This window comes from Uloborus diversus, chromosome 6, assembly GCF_026930045.1.
Source record: "Uloborus diversus isolate 005 chromosome 6, Udiv.v.3.1, whole genome shotgun sequence".
Classification (NCBI taxonomy): domain Eukaryota; kingdom Metazoa; phylum Arthropoda; class Arachnida; order Araneae; family Uloboridae; genus Uloborus; species Uloborus diversus.
In genome coordinates, this window is record NC_072736.1 from 91,459,424 (window position 1) to 91,481,984 (window position 22,561).

General features: G+C 31.6%; 1 protein-coding gene across 1 annotated transcript in view; it reads right to left on the reverse strand.

The window, feature by feature from the left end:
- The window catches only part of LOC129224009 (heterogeneous nuclear ribonucleoprotein H2-like), a 42,664-nt gene that overhangs the window by 15,523 nt on the left and 4,580 nt on the right, over positions 1 to 22,561 (reverse strand). The window contains exons 5-8 of the mRNA XM_054858404.1: positions 13,080 to 13,218; positions 9,231 to 9,370; positions 5,795 to 5,925; positions 4,397 to 4,532 (exon numbers count right to left, since the gene is read on the reverse strand). Coding sequence (XP_054714379.1) covers positions 4,397 to 4,532; positions 5,795 to 5,925; positions 9,231 to 9,370; positions 13,080 to 13,218 — 546 coding nt within the window. The remainder of the gene's footprint in view (positions 1 to 4,396; positions 4,533 to 5,794; positions 5,926 to 9,230; positions 9,371 to 13,079; positions 13,219 to 22,561) is intronic.

The following is a 22,561-nucleotide window of genomic DNA, read 5'->3' on the forward strand; positions in this document are numbered from 1 at the left end:
GCCCCCCCTTTAATGTTTAACAAATTGATATTGATCAAATCGTGTGCTTTCAATTTTTGAAAGCTGTAACTTGAGAGAAAAAATGCTTTTTTTTCTAAATCCAAGTTCTTGGGACCCCAAATTGTTGACACCCATTTGGTAGATGACACCAAAAGTTAATTTCAGAGTTTATAAAAAAATAGAAATATTTTAATTCTGAAAATTTTCGCGAATATATTTTAAATTATATTTCATCAATAAAATTTCAGCGAAAATAGGGCACATATACGTCAGGAGCTAATTTTACACAAAATGCGGGGTTATATAAATTTGTACGAATAGCTTCTACTATACCTATATTTCTTCTTCGCTAAATTTTTAATTTAAATTTTATTGGCTGCTTTAAAATTAACCTTAATATGAAGATTTTAAGATTAACTGCAATTATTGAGGGTTGTAATCAAGAAATCATTTACACTTATTTTGTTCCATACTTTTTAGTGAGAACCAAGCTTATAGAAATAGTCTTAATAAAGAAAAAAAAACATTTGATTATTTCATCGGATCTTTTGGATTCGTGCTTTCGCGCCATAACTTTTTTGAATTTGCCGATCACCCTTAAACGTTTCAACCTTAGCTACGGGCCTCGACTTACTAATTTTTTTACATTTCTTTTACTATTTTATAACCGAGATCGAACAAAACACTATATTTCTATTTTTATTTGAAAGTGATTACTTGAAAATGTTAGGCAACAAAATCGTTTGCTGACAGTTGCTATTAGTTAAGTTCAAAAGCAAGCAAACTAGGGGACGGCTACAGAAAGTTCGGTAAGCACTCAAGCTAGCTGATTGCCATAATGGCAGTTATTTTCTCATTATTATCTTTTTATACATGTAATCGAACCAATTGGTAATCAGTTTTTAAAAAATGCAAGGAGAATCAGTGAAAAGGATAGAAAAAAAGAAGCTCGGAGTCGGAGTCGGCATGTTTTTGAACAACTCCGACTCCTTTACCCCAAAATCAATCCGACTCCGACTCCACAGCCCTGATTTTAACTGCCCTCAAGTAAATTTAAAAATTGGTAAGAAAGAAAACATTTTATGAGTCCTCTGTCCAGTCTCTGAACCTCAAAATTTGCAAAAGCTGCTTAAGAAGTGAAATATTCTGAATATAAACTTGAGCCTGCTTTTACTGATTAACTTGTTATAGTCAATAAATGTACAAGTTCAGATTCACAGAGCCAAATTGAAAAGATTCACAAGAAGTTGACATACGCTATGACAAAAGTAGTTTTACTTTGGGAACAAATTAGTTATTGTTGAAATTAAAATTTAAATTTAGAGAAGTGATATTATTCAGGTGTGATTATTTTCATAAAAAATCATCTGTAAGTTTCAAAAAGCTAATCAGGGGGAGGGGAGGGGCAATAAATTTTAAAACTAAGACCCCTATTACTTAAATATATATATGTACAACACTTTTAATGTACATACAAATCATTTCTTATGTTAAAATAATTTATGAAGTCAAAATATTGTACAGATAAATACCAGGCCCAGTGCCTGTTGATAACCAACAACAGGCAATGGGCCTAGCTAGGCTGGTACTTTTCTCCGCACACACTCACCACTTAGCTGTAAGCATTAGGTTTCAACGTCCGGGGGATCCGCGTAGCGGGCCCAACAGGCGAAGATGCCTGTTGCAGAACTTAGTCAGTTTCGTTTTTTAATTTGAAATTCGTTTGAGGATGTACTTTCAGCTATATTTCAGTGAAAAATCCAATGTCAAAAAGTTTATTTACTGTTTTTTTTTAACGATACAGTCAACCCTCGATAACTCAAACTTGATAACTCGAAATTTTTGATATCTCAAAAATTTTTTTATCTCCTTTCATACTTCCTATATTGTCAATGCTAAAATTACCTTGTTTAGTCGAAATTTCTAGTTTTAAGTCCTTGATAACTCGAAATGTTTTGCTAGGATTCCATTTCCTTTTTTCTTGTTCCAAAATGTGTGCAAACCTGTTTCTATTCTATTGCGTTCCGAATTTTCAACATTCCTCTCCTTTCGTCATTTCACCCTCTTCCGCCCTTTCTGACTTTTCAAAGTCACACACCTGCAGGAGAGGAGCTGTGAAATGCTGGCGGGAGGGGAGTAGGGGGGGATAGCTGCTTCTTGTTACAGTTCTGCTGAACCCTCATTCTGTTCTATCTTCACATCGCGTACAGTGGTAGAAAGGAATCATTTCAGATAACTTTCAAAACAGTCCATTTACGCATAGTTAGCTATGGCAACCAAACTAAAATTAAATACGCTTTCCATTCAGGAGAAAAAACGACTTATTGAAGAAGGGGGAAAAAGGTTCCAAAAAGAAAAACGAAATCGCAAAAGAGTTTGGCTTTGAGAAACGAAAGAGGATTCGAGTTAGCGAGTTTCATGATATGGAAAAATGTCTAATGACTTGGATAACGCAATGCAGAGCACAAAACATCCCTCTGAATGGAAATTTGATAAAAGAGAAAGCCGAAGCATTTGCGAATTGGGCCATTTAAATTTCAAAGGAAGCAATGGATGGTGCGAGAATTTTAAAAACCGAAACAACATAACATTTCTTAAGGTATGCGGCGAAAGTGCAAGCGTTGATGAGGAAGTCTGCGTGGAATATCCTTTCCTTTTGCTTACGATTCTAACCGTAAAGCTTGGATGACTTCCAAATTTTTTGAAAGTTGGCTAAAAGAATTAGAAAGGAAAATGAAAAGAGAAAAACGTAAAATCGTACTGTTCATTGATAATTGCAAAGCCCACAACATAATCCCGAAATTGGATTACGTAAAGGTTGAGTTTCTTCCCTCGAGCACTACATTGAAATTACAACCCCTTAAACAAGGGATCATTCACAGCTTTTAGATCAAATATCGCCATCAAGTTGTGAAAAAACTTTTGACTGGAATTGAAGGAGTCAAGCCTTCTGGAGTTACCATATTAGAAGCCATGCGAATGACTGACAAAGCTTGAAATAGTGTAACTTCCTCAACCATCAGAAATTGCTTTAAGAAAGCTGGATTTGTAAAGAATGAAGAGGATGTCCCCGTATGCAGCATAAATGATGAAACTGAAATGAGTGTGTCAAGGACAGATTGGGGACGACTTTCCGAACGTTTGGATTTAAAAGTGCAATTCCAAGACTTCCTAAACGTTGATGAAGTTGCAGTATGTGGTCGGTGGGAAGACCACGAAATTCTTCCTAAAATAACCGCTGGCGATCTAATTTCCGAAGAGGATGAAGAAGAAGAGATCCACAATCCTCAAAAAAAAAAAAAAACCTTGAAACAAAGAAACCCTATCCGCTACTGATGTGCTACGAAGATTCATCAAAACCCGTCAACATATGACAGAAGAGACTTCCAGAGCGCTTTCTCATTTAGAAATTGTAGTGGATGAAAATTAAAAACTCTTGTTTACATCATTAACTTGTTAGCTTCTCTTTTTCTAGTTTCACATTTTAAGGGGGTCCAGGACACATTTTGAATTTTTTTTTATTATAAACTTTAGAGTTTTGAAATTTTTTGCACTGATTCACCATTTATTTAATAAGCAAAATCATAACATAAATATGAAAAAAAGAAAATTTTTTATTTAAATTTAATTAGTTTTTTTTTTTAAATAAAAAATGGGGTTGCTTTAATTGCTATAGCTCAAAATATTCTTAAACAATTTTCAATTTTTTTCAATGAGTTACGCACAAATATCTAAGCTTTAATTTTTATTTGGTGATTTTAAAAATATTGATTCAATAAAAAATAAAAAATATTTGTAGAAAAATTTCGAAAAATTCGAAAATACTTTTTTTAAAAAAAAAAATCGTAATTTTTGCTGTAAACTTTTTTTCAAATTCGACAAATAAAATTTAAAGTAAACTGTTTGAAAAAGATATGCTCCAAGTTTCATTACTTTATCGGTTCCTGACTTATAAGAGTTTGAATGCAAGAAATCGGGAAAAATTTTATCATGGAGAAAAATGCGTTTAAAGTTTTAAAGTTAAGTACACATAAGTTAGGTGCATGAAACAAAAATAATTATATCTTTCGTTCTATTTAAGATAGAAACAAGATTCAAACCTCCTCAAGCAGAAAAACACGGAGTAATTTTTTACACGATAAAAAAAAAATTTGACAATTTTTGTGTCCCGGACCCCCTTAAAGGAACTATCTCAGCATTTATTTATAACTCCAAATATTTATCCGGCTGATTATGTTGCTAGTTACAGGTACATTTAAAGATGATTGGGCAAATTATTTTTATGCATTTTAATAGCTTGTTTCTTTATTTGGCACACTATTTTACTTTAAAAGGCGTAATAACGTAGCAGATTATTTTTCACTTTCGATGCACTGAAACATTGATAGAAACATACGTATTTTTTCTTTGTCTTTCTTCATTGCTCGTATTGCTTCTTCATGGGAAGAGAACATTGCATCGGCTTCACCAGAGGAGCGACCACTTGCTTCATATTTAATTCTCACAGCAACAGGTTTTAATGGAGCAAAAAACTAAAATAGAATATAAAAGTTTGAACGATAAATGAAAATAAAATAAAATGAACAACATGTGAATAAAGTGATGAGAATTGGGGTACATTTTTGGCAATGAAACAAAATATAAGTGGCATTTTCAAGCATTCTGCATAGAAACGGCCACTATTTACAATTTGGATTTTTCAGTCCTGAAGAAATTATAATAGCACAAAATATAACTAACATTTCATAAAGTTGAGATGAAAAAAAGTTTTATTAAAATGTTTCACTGATAACTTTTTAAAAAGAGTATTTCTGTAATACCGTCGGACCTCCATATATCTAAGTAGCAAATTGCCGGAAAAAATCGATATATAGAAATTTTGATATATAGAAACAATCTTATTTTATCCTAAAAATCCCCTAACACATTAAAATTATACTAGTTAATTTTCGTGTATGAAACCCGATTTCAAATTTATACGAGCATCGGATAAAATGAAAATTAATAATTTAAAAAAATAACAGATATTGCATTTTTGCGCCTCCATTCATCTTCATTCTTCGGCAATTGAACTTGATCTGCAACATGAGGGGATTTTCTTTTTCACAATGTAATCGAGAGAAAAGTAAAAAATAAATCTACTTGAATCATTTTTATTGCAACTAAAAAGACTAGGAAAGATAATCTACAGAAAAAAGGGATAACTTGAAACTAATTTTACAATGTTACTGGTTATCAGATTTGAAACAAAAAAATTTAGAGAATTTAAGAACTCCAGAACGAAACGATCTAACTACACACCGTTTAACCTTAGAACCCTTATGAATTTAGTAGCAAATTTTAGTGAACATAATTTTCTCCCCTAACCTTAATTTTTCACGAGAAAAATAGTCTAAAGTGGAAAAACATTTACGAATGTCTCGAAATTCTTTTTCGATATATAGAGATTTTTTCGACATATAGAGGTTTTTAGATATATAGAAACAATTTTTCTATGTAATGAAAATAGAAACTTGCTGGGATTTCGATACGTAGAAAATTTCGATATGTGGAAGTTCGATATATGGAGGTTCGACTGTATTTCACTTTTAGCTTTTAGAAGAGACTTGATGTGACCTTTAATAAACCAAAGAAACTTCATGATAAGTTAACTAATAAGAAAAATAAGCTCTCCATTATCTGCAGTTAAAAAAAAAATTTACAACTATTGCACATTACTATTTTTTTAAAAATCTACTTGGCAGAAAATCAGGAATGAAATGTGCAACTATATCTATACAGAATCAATACATACCTCAAAAATATCTCTCTCTACAGCTCTAAAGGGTAAGCCACGCATATGCACATTATGACCAGTGTCACGAACTCTTTCGTTGAACGCACCTCGATCACCAAAATTTCCAGATGGAGTGGCTCTTCCTCTTCCTGGAAATTTACAATTAACCAACAGAATTAAATATTACAATTACCTAGACAATTATATGCATAATAAAATAAGACGTGTGTATGTGGTGTATTTTCTAGGAAAACGGTAACGGTGAAGCAGTTTTCAACTCTGGTAGAAATAAATGTGGAAGCAGATCTAGAAAAAATATTTTCTAGAAATTAATAGAAGAAATAGATTGATAAATATAGAGAGAAATAGGTTGATAAAGTGAGATAGAAAATATCAATTGATATAGAAGCAGTAATACAGACATGGATTGAAATTATTTTTATACAAGTGCCATGTTTTAAAAGCAGCTGCGGAAGGTGCATAAAAAGCAAATTGCACAAGGTCACCAGGTGGTTCTTTGTTCCATATTTCAGCTTAATATAATGTTTTATAATCATTTGTCAATGAATATTTAAAAAAAAAAAGAAGAAGAAATAGCATCTGAAACAAGTACATGGAGACTTAGCAATTTTTCATTTTGACGAACGAACAATTAAGCGGAACAGTGGGGTAGTTTCCTTCAGTCAAAAATAGTACTTTTTGTCACTGAAATTGACAGAAAAAAAAAAAAAAAAAAAAAACATAGATCTAGAAAATATTTTCATTTTTCCCAACAGTTATTTTGTAATTAATTTTTCAAACAAGGCTCGGTCTTGATGACATCACAAATGATGCTATTTGGTGCATCATTCTTCCACGTTTCCATGTTATGATAATCAAGAAGCAAATTTAAATTTCACTCTACGCTGGCCATCAACCATATCATTGCCAATACATGTGAGTAAAGATGCAAATGAAATATTTTGCTCTGTGAATGGCATTTCATCATTTGTGATGTCATCAGCAGAAGCGTAAAGAATGAAAGCGCACCTATTTAACTAATTTTTTTTTAATTATTAAACTTAAACTATTTAAAAAATGTTCAGATCTTATATTTTTAAACATGCTTTCAAAAAAAAAAAAAAAAAACTTTTAAAATTTTAGGAATGACCCCATTAAGCAATGATGCGCTAAAAATTTAGTTATTCTTAACTAGTAATACTGCCGTGTTCAGGTAAACGGCAGTATCTGCAGAAATGAGTTTTCAAGATATTTGAAGAAATGCGTTTTGGATTCCATACTAACAATAGGGAAATATTGGAATTAGACGTCTTTTTCGTGCCTTTTTTTTTTCAGCGGAAACCAAGTAAGCAAGCTTGTACAATAAAGATAACGTACAATAGATGACAAAAATGTGAAAAAATGAAAAATTTGCAGTTACTGCCCTTTACCTGCACACGGCAGAATAGTACCCTGGATTCTCGGCTGTCACACCCAGCCGCGCGGGGAAAGGGGAGGGGGCACCACGTACATGGAAACCTAAGGCTTTTAGGGTTGCCACCAAAATTTGACTTGAAAATAAAAAAATAGTCGCCTAAATAGTCTCATCAGATTTCCTAGTTTAAAAACTTCATTGCATGACACAAGCACACAATACAAGATTTTGAAACATCACTACATCTAGTAAATACAAGAAAAACAAAACTTAACTTTTCAGATTTAAATTTTGTTTCAACATTTACTTAGTTCACTCTTAGCATTTTTTGATGGAAATACTGTTTTAAAAATATAAGATACTTTTCACATAAAGTCACGAAGATGTTGCGTGTAATGTCACATTTTAACAGGGTTGGCCGAATTGGACCCAATTGTTTTTTTTTTTGAAAAAAATCCATTTAAAAAACCCATTATTTAGCCCACTTTTTTTTTAAATTTTCTGAGAATTTTTTAAAATTTAATTAATTTAATTACTTTTGCAATTTAAACTTCTTTTTATTTGTTCTTCACCACAGACAATGAATATGAGAAATAATCAAAATTCATTTTTAACTCTTAACGGCATTAAAAGAATACTTCAAAGATTTTAAATAAATGTATTTAACTTTTTTCTTTAACTGGTCAATAAATAACTCAAATTATCTTGACCAAGTCCTGTCACGTATGATTTTCTCAATATTTGTAGATTGTACAGAGGAAACTAATCTAGTTAAAGTCTAGTTTTCAAACGGTCGGACAGAAAACAGAATAGGATGTACAGTATTTTCATTATCTTACAAAAAAGTTTAATATTTCTTACACTGTACACAGCAATAGAAAAACAGGCAGCATAAAATTCAAAGAAATGTCTTGATTAAGCTGGAATTCAGTAAAAAGGGATTTAGACTACTTGAGGTTCTACAGTAGTTTTGCATAACAAAATGAAATACAATAAAGTAAAATGCAAAAAAAAAAAAAAAAAGTAGTAATTAAAAACGAACAATAGATTTTATAACTCGAGAAGTAACTTTGCCTTAACTGTTGGTAATAATGAAAATTAAAAAATCTGAAACTTCACCATTCTTGGGTTTTTTCATCTTTTATACTTTTCTTCAGAAAACGCTGAATTTTAACTAGTTTTCCTGCTTTTTTTTACTCGAAGACAATTTTTGCACTTTGTCCATATACTTACGCTACAATATGCTACAAGCACCCCACATTTTCCCTGAAAAAAAAGACAACCCCCCCCCAAAAAAAAGACAAAACTCAAAACAAAAGAGACAAAAACCAAAAGAAAAAAGACAAAAACCCCCAACAGTAATTGGGGTTTTTTGGGTTTTATTTAAAAAACCCTGGGTCCATGGGCTCTTAAAAAAACCTGGTTTTTTTGCCAACCCTGCATTTTAAATGTCAAAGTGAAAAAAAAAAACTTCAGATTTTTTTTTTTTATTTTAAGGCAACTTAAACATACTCTGAGATATAAGGAATTATAAATTGAGTTTTGTGCGTGATTTTGTGTACTGACTTATTATTGAATTCTTAGACAAGTGTCATGAGATTGGTAAAGTAAAGAACATTTTCCTGTATAATCAAATAAATGTTGGAACCAACAGTATTGGTTTAAGTGGCTCAGACAGTATGTGAATTTATTGTGAAAAAAATTATGAAATACAACCTGCTAACCTTCTAAGAAAAAAAATCCAGTAGAACTTTCACTATGTACAATCATATGGGAGTTTTTTAATTTATATATGTATAAAATAATTAAGCGAAACGGATGGAAGAATCAAGTTGGGAAGCTTTAAACCATGGAGTACACATGCCCAGAAAATATTAAACAATTTTACAAGATTTTTTTCCAAAAAATTCCTTTAAAAATCCAGTAGATTCTTTTCAATAAAAATCGGGAGAGATGCCGAATTTCCAAGAAACTATTAAAAAACTCAGGCATAATATAGGCATTATCAGTAAAAGAAGAAAGAATAAATTTTATCCTCACCTCGCCCGCGCCCAAAGGCTGGTCTGTCCATTCTATCATAAGGACTCATTCGATTAGATCCCATTGTTTTCATTCGCATAGGACCCATTCCCATAGCTGAACGTATTTCTTGCATACTGCTTTTGAATATTTCAATGTACCTGGATCATAAAACAAAGTTAATTTTACAGAAAATGAACATGTTCAGTAAATGGCATCACATGCAATAAAATATTCATTAAAAAATAAAAATTGACACATTTTTTAGCAAGACTTAGCAAATTAGTTTAGTAACTCATTAAATAGAACATTGAAAAAAAAAAAAAAAAAGGTATTATTTCCTTCAAAAACCCAAGGGGCAAAAAAAAAAAAAAAAAATTGTAATAAGAGATGGGAGTGGTGTAAGCCAAGAGCCTACGGGTAGCAGGGAGAAAACTAAAATCCAAGATAGGGGGGGGGGGCTTACAAAAAATTTCAAGCCAAAATTGTTTCATTTAACCACGAAATGTATGATTTATTTTCCCAAACAGGAAAAAATTGAGTAGCTTTGAAGAAGAAATTTATACAATTTAAAAAACCAAGGATCGACAATAGATGTTTTTTGCGATAGGTGTGAATTACTGAATGAAATAAAAACATTTAGATTTTTCCCTACAAATTAATAACATCAACATTTAAAGAATCAAAAGAAATCCTAATCTTAAAGAATGTGTCTCTGTGTGTATGGTGGGGGGTTGCAACTAGTTAGAAATTTGATTCGTCGGTTAAATTTACCAGAATTATGTCAATATTAAACAACAGTTCCTAATTGATTTATAATATAATCATTCTTTAAATAAAAAACATGGACAATTTCAATGCGGTTCATCGAGACCCTCACATATTGCCAACATAGTAATCAAAAATTGTGATACATCTAGTAATTGTAAATTTATAATATTAACTTAGTTTGCATTGACATGATATGAACCCAAAAAGCATGCAGAAGTATTTTTGAACCTCATATGCAAACTAAAAGGAAGGGCTAAACCACACGCAACCCTCTAGAACCTACTGTTTTCACTTATAAAGTTAATATGTAGAGATTTTTTTAAAACTATCTCAGAATCAAAGAATTGTTTTTTTAGTTAGGTCACACTTTTAAAAAATAAATTTCAAAAGGAAAATATTTTGAAAATCAATAAAATAATTCATACAAAAAAACTTTTTCATGAAATAGCTTTTGGGTCAATAAATTTATAACCAGAACAATAATTACAAAACTGAAAAGAATATCAAATGGTTACTTACCATTTTGTATATGGAAATTTAAGTACAGTAGAGTCTCAATAATCCGAGTCTCGAAAGTTCAAGGTTCCGCTTAATTCGAGGTGCTTGCTTTATATTTTTAATTATATTTCTTTTAGTTCCAAAAAATAATTTTCATAAAAATCTGAAAATATTTTTTTCCTGCCGTTACATTTATTTAATTAGATACAGTAATTAATAAAAAAAGCATGGAGAGGTTGTTGTCAATAACACTCCTTAAGTGGCACGTAATACAAAATGCCTTGAAGATGATAAGGATGCGTGAAAGTAATTGATTTGCCGCAAAGAACGTGTAAACATGCTTTCTGGAATATTAAAATACCTGATGATAGTCAAAAAGGAAGGTTCAAAACTTGACGCCTCACGAGTAATGTATATGAAAGACGAAACAGAAACCTTCTACCTAGATTCGGGCAACGATTCGGTCAAAACATATGTTTGGTTGCCTTTGGTTGGTAAATATGTACATGCAGACTTCGTGGAAAAAAGTCCAAATTCGTTTAGAGGTAATTAAAACCAAAATTTATGTTGAAATTTCAGTGATAATTTTTCACAAGAATACTGCTTTTCTTTGTAAAGTAAAAGGGGCTATTTCATATGTCATCCGAAAAGCGTAAAAAATTAATCTGGAAGAATTTTCTGGATAATGCGAGGTGACATGAGCCCCAATTACCTCGGATTTTTGAGACTCTACTGTATAAAGGTTAATTAGTAATATTTAATATAATAGCATTACCATAAGAAACGTTAAGTACTAACAGGGGTATACTTGAAAGACACAGCCAGCTCAGTCAAATCCAGCCGAGGACTGCAATTCCATGCTTATTAGCACTTATCAGCCCGGCATAGGACTAACTGAGCTGGAGGTGGAAAAAATCTTAAGGAAGCCAAGAGTGCCAAACACAGTTTGTCAGACACCAGTTTGTTTAGCACCCTTAGCTTCCTTAAGAGGTTTTCCACCTCCAGTTCAGTTAGTCCTATGCCGGGCTGATGAGTGCTAATAAGCATGAAACTGCAGTCCTCGGCTGGAATTGACTGAGCTGGCGGTGTATTTCATGTATTTCTGCCTTAGCCCTGGCTATAAGGCGGTAATTTACTGAATATAACGGGGGTATAATCATTTAGTAACTACTCTCTTAAACAATTTCAAGGAAAATATGTGTTATAAAAACAGTTGCTTTTATTAAAAATATGATCAGCTTTATACTCAATATAAATTTAAAACTTCAAAATTAAGAACTTCTAGACGTGACCCATCAACCCTGCCGCATTTTACAGAAGCTTTTGCATGTAAGTGCCATGTTTCACACAGAAGATAAAATATCCTGCATTCTCTTTCCTATTTGAAATGAATTCATTCCCAAATTTGCAGTTTCAAAAGCAAAGCTAATTCATTCGAAAGTGTGTCATGGCAAGAGTGAGCTATGTGATTACATGCTATGCGACTAATATCTTACTCTGAGATACAAAAAGGGCCAATAAATCTTATTATTGGAGGCATAACATATCAACTAGTGCAATTTGAAAGTCTTATATACAGTCATAACTAACATAATTTCTCTGATGTTGATCAGAGTTTGGAATACTTACTTTCGTTTGTTGCTTTGTGCACTTTTACATTTTAATTTTTTTAATAGCCCTTTTTTTTTGCAGATTAAAGGAGAAGGAAAGAATGAACGGATGCTTGTAAGACAGGCACGGTAAACAAAATAAAAGAAGTGATTGTTATGAAGGAGTTGAACACATAAATTTCATTGTTTGAATTGTAAAATGAAGTTACATTTTTGCCATTAAAAAAAAAAAGATTCAGTTTTTTTTTCTTGAAGTGCAAAATTTTCGATGCTGTTTTCGACATTGTCGTCTTCATGCGTTTTAAATAACAAGCCGTGATGCAAAATCACTTGCTTCCTTTGCTGATTTCAATGAATACTCTAGCTCGTTCGAGTGCTTGTCATATCTACAAGTAGCTTACAACGGTAAAATAATGTATAATACTGCTAAATAATTTCCATGTAACTGACCAAAATGCACCAGGAAAATTTAGGGTTATTACATCCAGTTGTAGGATGTCCACAGTATATCTAGTTTATCAAACCTACCCTTATTCCACTGCAGCTAAAAAATGTACAGTATATTTTAATTATAACTAATCAAGCCTATGTGGGTTTCAATTTTTTTTTTACTGATGGCAGACAGAAAAATAGTATTTTTTAATTAATTAGTTATTTTGCTTTTTGTGCCTATCTTCTGATTTTCGGAAAGCAAAGAAGGAGTTGACCATATAACAATGAGCGATGGAAATGGGCAGGTGTCAAGATACTTTCAAATCATTTCAAAAAGCACACAGAAAATAGAATTTCTACAACCCCATTGTGTTTAAGTTAAAGTACCAGCATAATTCCATTTCCATCACTGATTTCTACAATCATTAAACCCATTTTCTTTTACAGATACAACATAATTCAACAAATATATAAACATAGATCATAAAAAAAGAATAATAAAATACATAAATAGCCCAGTTGACGGACAGAGTCCCGCCCTGGCTGCTCAATTTTATACCTGTGCCCAATTTTTTCCTTGTGTTTCCCCATCGCCTTTTCTGCTATTTCTTGTGATGCAAACTGTACATAAGCCTCCCCAGTGCTTCTCCCCTGGAAGTCAGTTGGTAGGGTAATCCCATTTCGGACAATCTCCAACCCTTCAAATTAAAATCCAACCCATTATAGAGATCACTACAAAAAACTTCAGTAAAAAAACATTAATGAAACCATTTTGAGAAGACTTCATCCAACCAGGTTGATTTGCTGAAACAATGAACACTCATTTTACACAAGAAATTATGAACTATCAGTAACTTCTGTAACATAGCATTTTGATATTATTGCATTCGGAAAGGCTGTACACACTAAGTCTTTTCAAGAAAAAACTCAATGTTACTTTAGTTAATTTGAACATGAATGCAAAATGTTTATCAGCTGAACAATCAAATAATTTCAATATGTAAAAAATAAGCTTGTACAGCTACATTTTAATTAAGAAGCTTTTTAGCCTAAGATTTATGCAAAGCACTTTTACTTGTTATAAAATTACCAAAGCACATAATGATATCATTAGTAAGTCCAAAACTTGACAATTTTTTGGGGGGTCATATTTGGAGGAAACTCCCTAGATATAACTTATTTTAACACGTACAATAAAAGATTATAAGCTTGATATTGTACATTAAATTTAAACTATTACCTATAATTCATCTCTTTAATGCACTATTTGAAGAGAGAATATTATGAAGAAACTTACTGAGAGGCTATTATTTCTATGAAAACATTGCAAATACATAATGATATACAGAATCTTATTATAAACTACATTAAAAAAAATTAAAAACCTCAAGAATTAAAAAAATTCAATGACAGCTACTATATATATTTTTTCTCTAATAGCAAATGTTTGTGAGAGTGTTGTTGTATTCAAGTCACATAACAGAGAATCAAATTCAATGGCGAAATTTCTTAGATAAAGATTTTGTTACAAACTAATTAACATTTAAAGTGGGATTTTCTATATATATATATATATATATATATATATATATATATAAAACTGGCAAATTTTCAAAAGATAAAAAAATAGTTCTTTACAAAAAACAAAACATTATTAAAACTCAACACGAAGAATGCTATACGCTACTACCACGCTATGCAATGGAAATTTGAAGAGAAGTGGACTTTTAAACATAAAAAAATAGTAAAATGCAATTGAATGTCTTACACCAGCATTGCAAAAACAAGTTTTAAAACATTATTCCCAATTTACAGTAGATGCCACTTAATGTGATCACTTTGGGACAAATACAGTTGGATAATACCAGAAAAGAGTCCACGACATACCAAATGATGATTTTTTCAATAAGAAGCATTTATTTTCACAACTGCAAATTAAAATTACAATGACTCAACACAGTTTTAAATTATAAATTAGCAAAATGGAATAACTTAATTTTTCCCTTCAATTAAACCATCCGTCCGATGCTACAAAGTCTTTTTTGCCCATTTTAAAAGCAAGATCTGCTTTTTGCCTCATTGATCGACCGTTTACTTTCGCATCCCCCCCCAGCAGTGTTGCCAGATTGGGGGAAATTTTGGGGAAATCTGGTGCTTTCAGGGAAATTTTGGGGAAATGGATTTTGAGGGGAATTCTTTTTTTCTTGGTGAAAACCTGGGGAAAAAAAGAATTTTTTTTTCGTGTTTAAATTTGCGTCAAGTAGTGGGAAAATTGTTTGTATCAAAGTGTTTGGTTAGCTTTGCTCAACTTTATGGAATTCGCATTATGTGGAATATTATGCTATGGAATTTGCATTAATGTTCTGCGTGAGTAACTAGTTGATATGTGATGTTGCACGGCTTTGCCCGTAGTAGAAAATTAAAAGTTCTTTTGGTCCCCCTGTTTGGAGATGGATACGCTGGTGAAAGTGGTGAATCAGTCGATAGACAGATAGCAGTATATGTGCCATTTGCAACAGAAGCATAATGCAGTGTTCATACTCTATTTGGATGAAAAAATTCCATGACTTTTCCAGCACTTTTTCATGACAATTTTCATGCCCTTGTTACATGAAGAGAATAGTACTATTTAATATCAAAATTGCTATTTTTTTTGAAAATTAAAAATTAGCAAAACTTTTATGTGAATGCCACTACCTGATTGAAAAAATACCAGTGTACACCTAAAAAACTGAATAATTCTTACCTGTTTTCATCATAAAAGTTTAAGTGAAGTAAAACTACAGTGAATGATGCTTAAATGTCGACTATTTTGTTTTTTTATAAACAGGCAAAATGATAATGATTGGGGAAAAGGTTGAATGAATCATTACTAAGTTTCAATAAATTTGCTTCAAAAGTTGCCTTTTAGGTCTGAACCAAAACTTGACAATTTTTTGGTTCTTTAAAATAAAACCACATTCTTTAGTAAATTCATATTTTTAAACCAGATATTTTTAAAAAATAAAAATAAAAACATTTCATAATAAATAAATCTTTGATTTAAATGTGCTTGTTTACTTATTTGTACATTTTCAAATGCATATAAATTAATAGGTTCAGAAATTCCAGAACATGTTTGAATAATGACACTGAACGTACCAGTGGGTCGTATGGATTAGTTTTGCGGGCCATATATCGGGCACTACTGTTTTTGAGCATTAGAATTCCCCTATTTCTGTATTCTATCGCCTGACTTAAGATTGTCCAAAACCTTCAACAACTGAGAGAAACTCTGATAAATTTTAAAATAAAGATTTAGGAATGATGGAAATGAACTTGGATGTAATGTTTTTTGAGATCATTAAATTTTCCAGTTTAAATAGCTTTCATGGTGCAATTCTAAATCACTCAAGATTTCTAATAGTCTTTTTAGCTACTGTTACTTTTTCCCAGAACTTTTTTCCATGACTGAAAATAAATTTCCATGACTTAGACTGAAAATTTCAATTTTCCATGACTTTTCCAGGTCTGAAATTCGCTCATTTTTTTCCCATGACTTTCCATGACCCGTACGAACCCTGATAATGGGATGATGCGGTAAGCATCGTCATGTGTTGTGGAGGTGCATATTAAAAATGGTGGTAACAAATAATGAATTTCTTGCCAATTTGGCTTGCCCAAGTTACGTTTCCACGTATGATAACTTGGTAATTTACTCATCTATCTTAAGATAATTTTGCTTGGAAAAATGTTCTTAAAATTGGAATAGAAAAAGAACAAAATCAAATTTTCAAAAAATTGCTAAAAGGTGCACACCCGCATGCTACAAACCAATTCTTTGCCAAATTCATGAAAATCCGCCGAACAGTCTTGGCGCTATATGCGCGTTAGAGATCCTGACAGACAGAAAGAGATCTGGACAGAGAGACTTTCAGCTTTATTATTAGTAAAGATAAAGAAAGATAAAGACAAAAAAAAAAAAAAAGCGAAAATGTGAAGGAAAAAATGTTGGGGAATTTTATAAGAAAATTTGGCTATTTGAGGGAAAAAAATTTTTCAAGAGAAGAAATATTAGAGGAAGCCGATTCATTTTATGAAAATATAAGTGGAAAAATAATTTTTGCATTTGGGGAATTTTGGTAGAAAACATCGCTTTTTGGGGAAAAGTTGGAAGGGAATCGGGGAAATCTGGATTTGACCATCTGGCAACACTGTCCCCCAGACATCCGTAAACCAGTTTCAAAGCAGATTCAATTTCACCATCTTTCCCAGCATGGTTTTGGTTGTTTAAATTTTTGTTTAGCTTCATTTTGTTTGCAATTTCGTCACAATTTATTAGTAACTTACAAGGTAAAGGCTGAGAAATGTTTAGTTGTTCTGCAGCATTTTGTACTCATCATGGTTAAATTGTCAAAGTTTTAAAATGACAATTTTTTCCCTGACAGCTGAATCACTGCACTTTGCCTCCATGCTTTAAATGTTCGACCGTTGAGAGTTAAGTTTTTAGTGTAAGTGAGCAGGGAGAAAACTTCTTCTGCTTTACTTACAAGAAGGGAACTTATTTTCTTGGAAGCTACTTGTTAGGGTTTGCCTTTGTATTTTTTTTGATTGAGACAAAGACTTTGAAAGTTGATAAAAAAAACTGATAATAATAAACGAAGATAGTGTTTACAATATCCGACTTTTTGTAACACATGTTAATATAGAGTTTCGGGATTTTGTGATTCTATTAACATTAAGCGAATGATAACATTAACCGTGATCACATTAAGCAAGCCGTGCGTACTGTATTAAGTTTTTGTTGGAGAATTATTGAAAATTGCTTTAACTATCAGACTAATATTATTGAAATTTTTAATTTATATTCTGATTTAAGTCTCAGTTGTATAACATACAAATTTATATTGTTTGAAACATATTTTTGAAAATCCAACAAATTTTTGTCCCAGTTGTAGTTTCAGTATAGCGCTGTCCCAGGAAGAAAAATGACCCCCCCCCCCCCCCCCCCCATATCCTAGATTCTACTTTTATATTTATAAAATTTTGAAGGTTTTCAAAAACGCTCTTTTTTTACTCATAAAAAATCAAATTTTTGTGCCTTGAAATCATCCTTGAACATTTATAGAAGTAGAGTATGTGTTCTTTATCAAGTTATGCAAATTCAACAAGAACCTAATATATTTGGAGTAACTGTAAAATGTTTCATGCACGGTTGTTGAGTTTTTGCATTGGGTTTTTTATTTTTTTTTAAACCTGAAAACAAAATATATTACTGCAGGAGAATTAAAAAGTAAAGGTAATGGTCCTATTTTTATAACCATTTTTACAGAACATTCCAAATTTTTAGAAATTATACCAGTTTAAGCAGTAAGTTATGAAGTGAAAGAAATTGATAAATGACAAGCAAAACATTCATACTTGCCAACCTTCGAAGGTAAAAAAAACAGGAGATTTTACTAGAAGTATATAGGTGATTCACCATCGACATATCCTCACTACAGAATTATTAAATTATGCTTCTAAATAACATAAATACTAAATTTAAAGTGAAATTGGGATTTTTTTTGCAGATGTAAGCAAATTGGTAGTAGCAAGAAAAATATACTGCTAAGGAAAAACTAAATAATAAGGATTGAATTTACTTAAAGTTTCGTACATTCTTCAGTCTCTACCAGAAAAGTAGCTACAAAAATTTAATTACTAAAATCCAAAAAAGGATATTAATATATAATGAAAATACAATATAAGTAGGTATAGGATAGCACATATTAAAATAACTTCAAACATTCAAAATAATAGAAATAATTTCAAGATGCAAAAGGATTGAAATCAGCTGCAATTTTCGACAAAGCACATGCTTCGTTGAACATGCAATGTGGAAAGCTTCTAAAACAATTTCACCAAATGAGTTATTAATTGGCAAATTTCTTATTCCCTGACATTGGTAGACTAGAAAAGGGCACCATCTATTGAGAAGAAAGTGATAAACAGGGTTCATACTCAATTTGGATAAAAAATTTCCATGACTTTTCCAAGACATTTTCATGACTTCATAAAAAATTTCATGACCTTGTTACTCAAGAATGTATGTCAAACTATTTAATGTCAAACTTGCCAAATTTCAGAAATGGGCTTTAGAAAAACTTTTACCTGATTGCCACTACTACCTAAATGCGAATACTACACACCAGCACTTGTGACTGAAAAAATATCACTGCACACTGCAAAAACTAATAAATTGTTTATATTCGTCTTTGTTATATAAAGTCAAGTAGAGTAAAAATATAATGAATTCAATACACTGATGTTTAAATGTTAAATAAATATTTTATAAATGAGGCAGAATAGTAATGAATGGGACAAAAATTGAATGTATTATTAAGTTTCTAATAATAAATTCACTTCATAAAAACATTGCCCTTTGGTGTCAATAGTGCATCTAATCACCCATGTTATTTGACAGTATATTCGTTTATTAAAGTAAAGCCACGTGTTTCAGAAAATTCATTTTTCTAAACCAGATATATTTCAACTGGCCACAAGGATCAGTTTTGCAAGCTGTATGTTGGGCACCTCCATTTTACAGTTTTTTAATTTCCCTATTTCTATGCTACATTGCCTGACTAAAGTCTTTGTTTCCTAAAGCCTTCAAAATACTGAGATAAACTCTGATACATTAAATAATGAAATTTTTACAAGTAGTTGAAACGAACTTAGATGCAACTGCCCTTTTTGAGGGGCGTGGCAAAATCAAGAATATGCATGTCCACTATTACAAAAAAATTAAATACAAGAAATGGTGAAAATAATGGTGAATTTAAAATTAGTGATTCCCCAGTAGCAAAATCACATTACAAAAAAACGTGAGCAGCTGTTACAGAAACGGATAAAATTGGATTGCAAAGCTCGGATTTGTTTTTGAGATCGTTCAATTCAATGAAAATATTACTAAATCACTCAATATTTCCAGCGCTTTTTTAGTTGTTATTTTCTTACTGCCCAAGACATTTTTCCAGGTCTGAAATTATTATTTTTTTTTTCATGACTTTCCAGGATTTCCATGACCCGTACGAACCCTGGATAAAACTTCTTGATAATTGACTGAAAAAACTGCAAAAATGGGAAATCGGGAGATGGAAGCAAAAAAGGGAGTCTCCCATTAAAAACATTAGAGTTGGCAAGTATGAACATGTTTCCTTAATAACTTAACACTTAAATACAATTGCAGGCTATAAACTTTACAAAACTTATTACTTGTAGTTCTAAAAACAAACTAGGAAATTGCAGACAAATTTCTGATTTTTGATTAAAGAAAGAAAAATTCAACATTGCAGCACTGCTTGAAACACATGTTTGAAGATTAGTAACTAAATGTGCAGTAAGCTTTGGATATTGCTGATGATTTTGCTCACACTTCTCCACTATTTCATAGCATTGGTTGTTTTAGTAAGTCTAAAAGTAGGAAGAAGGGAATGGATTCCCATTTAACTCAAAATTTGATATACAGTGGAAAACGTTTAACACGGAAACTGAAGGGACCAAAAAAACTGTTTCATGTTAAAAGATTTGTGTATTAAGTGCACAGGATACTGTATCGACCGCTATATCACTTTGTATTAACCAATTTTTCATGATCAGCATAGTTCACTGCAGCCAGAATAAATATTTTGCATTCTGCACTGAAACCTAAAATTTACCATTATAATCAGGGTGTAGATGACAAGGTAAAGCTTGCTCTAATGGCGCCTTTTACAGTGTCGGTGACATTCATTTTTTAGAAGGGAAGAACTATATGCATGTTTTAATTTAATCATTTAAAAATTATTATTAAAATTGATAAGGGAAGTTTTCGATAAAGGTGCGTCTTGGCGACTTTTTCAAAGTTTGCCAAATTTTTTGGCGCCAAGGTCTAGGCGCTATTTTTCCCGCTCTGCCAATGAAAAGGGGGGGGGGGGGGGGGAACATATGTTTTTTTTACTAACCTACTGGAAAATGAATGAAATGGAGTTTTTGCATCAGAAATACAAGAAATTGGAACATCAAAATGTAAACAAAAGGTTTAAAACAACTAAATCTCAAGAAATAAATACTAAAAAACTCAACTGCTTAAAAACACTTAATATGAACTAATCTAATCAAATAAACACTCAAAATTACATTGAAATGCAACAAAAACTAGGCAAAAAAAGTTCTTTAAAAAAACGGTTTTTTAGAGAAAAATACATTTTTTTTCATTAAAAACATTTGAGTTTATAGTGTTAAACGAGTGAGAACATAAATTTTACAATTAGATCTGTTTGTAAAATAAAAATTTATAACAGAGAGAAAAATCTCAAATTTCTTTATGTGGTAGAACATACTTTTCATAGTAAGAATTGAAAATAAATAAATATATATGTATATAAACGATTGGTTATCTTTTTCCTTGCATTGGAACCCAAAATTTGTTTTTGAAAACTTCCTAATACAATTTTGGAATAAAAAGACCAATTTGCAGCTGCCTCATTTAATCATGAAATCTCAAAACTTTTAACAGGTTGTAAAGCCTAAACCATTTGAGATTCATCATAAATATTTTTTACACTTTCTTAAATACACACAAAAACAAATAACCATGCCAAGTTAAAAAAAAAAAAAAAAAAAAAAATCGAGACTGTGGGTGCTAAGCCACATTTTTGTTTATTGAGTTTTGCATTTTTTCTAAAATAAATTAAAGAAATAAAAATATTATTGAAATGATGAATAAAATAAGTAGATATAAGGTAGAAAATAGTAAAAAACCACCCAAAATTAAAAATAATTGAAATACTTGCAGGATGCAAAAAGATTGAAATCTCAAACGAGGCATGCAACTTTCGGCGCAGCATGTGTTTGACGTCATTGGCATGATTCCAAAACGTACGTTTTTGGCAGATATCGGGGAGGATGAAGATTCAAATGGGAAAAATAGAACAAATAAGAACTCAAGGACCAAAAATTTTAAAAAATTGTATTTTTTTCCGATTTTTGAGAAAAATAAGTCCTGAAAGAGGCAAAAAAGGAGGAAAGGTTCTAAAAGCCTACAGAAAAAGCCAGAATTCCGGCAAAAGCCGGAAAAATCTCATCCCTGTTTATAAAAACTATTTTACAAATTTAAATTTAAAAAAAGGAAAAGTTGTACTCACTGCTTACAGGATTTCAATAAGATCCTCTTAGTCCAATTTAAATTAATTAAAAAAAAATTTGGCCACAAGGCGAATTTGAATTCACCACTGCACTCCCATCCGTAATGCGAAAAGGGGGGGGGGGGGGGGGGGGCTCTGCTCCGCAGAGTGGGTAGTAGGGTCAGAGAAATGAAGGGGTTGCCATAGTATCCCTGTAGTGGAGCCTGTTTGCTATGAGAACAGTTTATCACCAGGGAAGGGAAAAATAGTAGGGTTGCCGTAGTATTTCGTCAGTAGCGCTTGGTTGCCATAAGAGAGATTTATCGCCAAAATTTGGCGACATTTGAAAAAGCACCTTTATCGAATATTCCCCGTTTCCCCCCCCCACACATTTTGAGTAAAAATACCTTTTAGTAGGCAAAATTACCAACCCAGGTATTATGCAACAATCAATACATCTGTTACCGTGGAAATGATACCCATCCAGACAAAAAGTACATACCAAAGTAAATTTAGTCTTAAAACTAGCATTAGACAGAAAGAAGGACAGAACAATTTTTTGAAACTTCTTGCAATTGCAAACTTGGAAGTTAACATACTTCAGTGCTTTAACTTTAGTTTGAACATGCTTTTCTGTTATCTCAATGCCAGGAAATTTGGCATACAAGATTGCACGTAACTTCAAAGTTTTTTTTTTTACATTGGAAGTATCTACACCTCATGACATCAAAGATACTAACAATATAATAAATAACAGTGCTAAATATTTTGAAGAGTACTATCAGGACAGAAAACTACAAAAATATCAATCTCTATTTTACCCAATAATAATTAATAAATATGTAGTGCGCATTTTTGTAAACTAATGAAAGGCAATATTGATCGGTATGTATCCTTTCAAGCATCTTGAACAAGG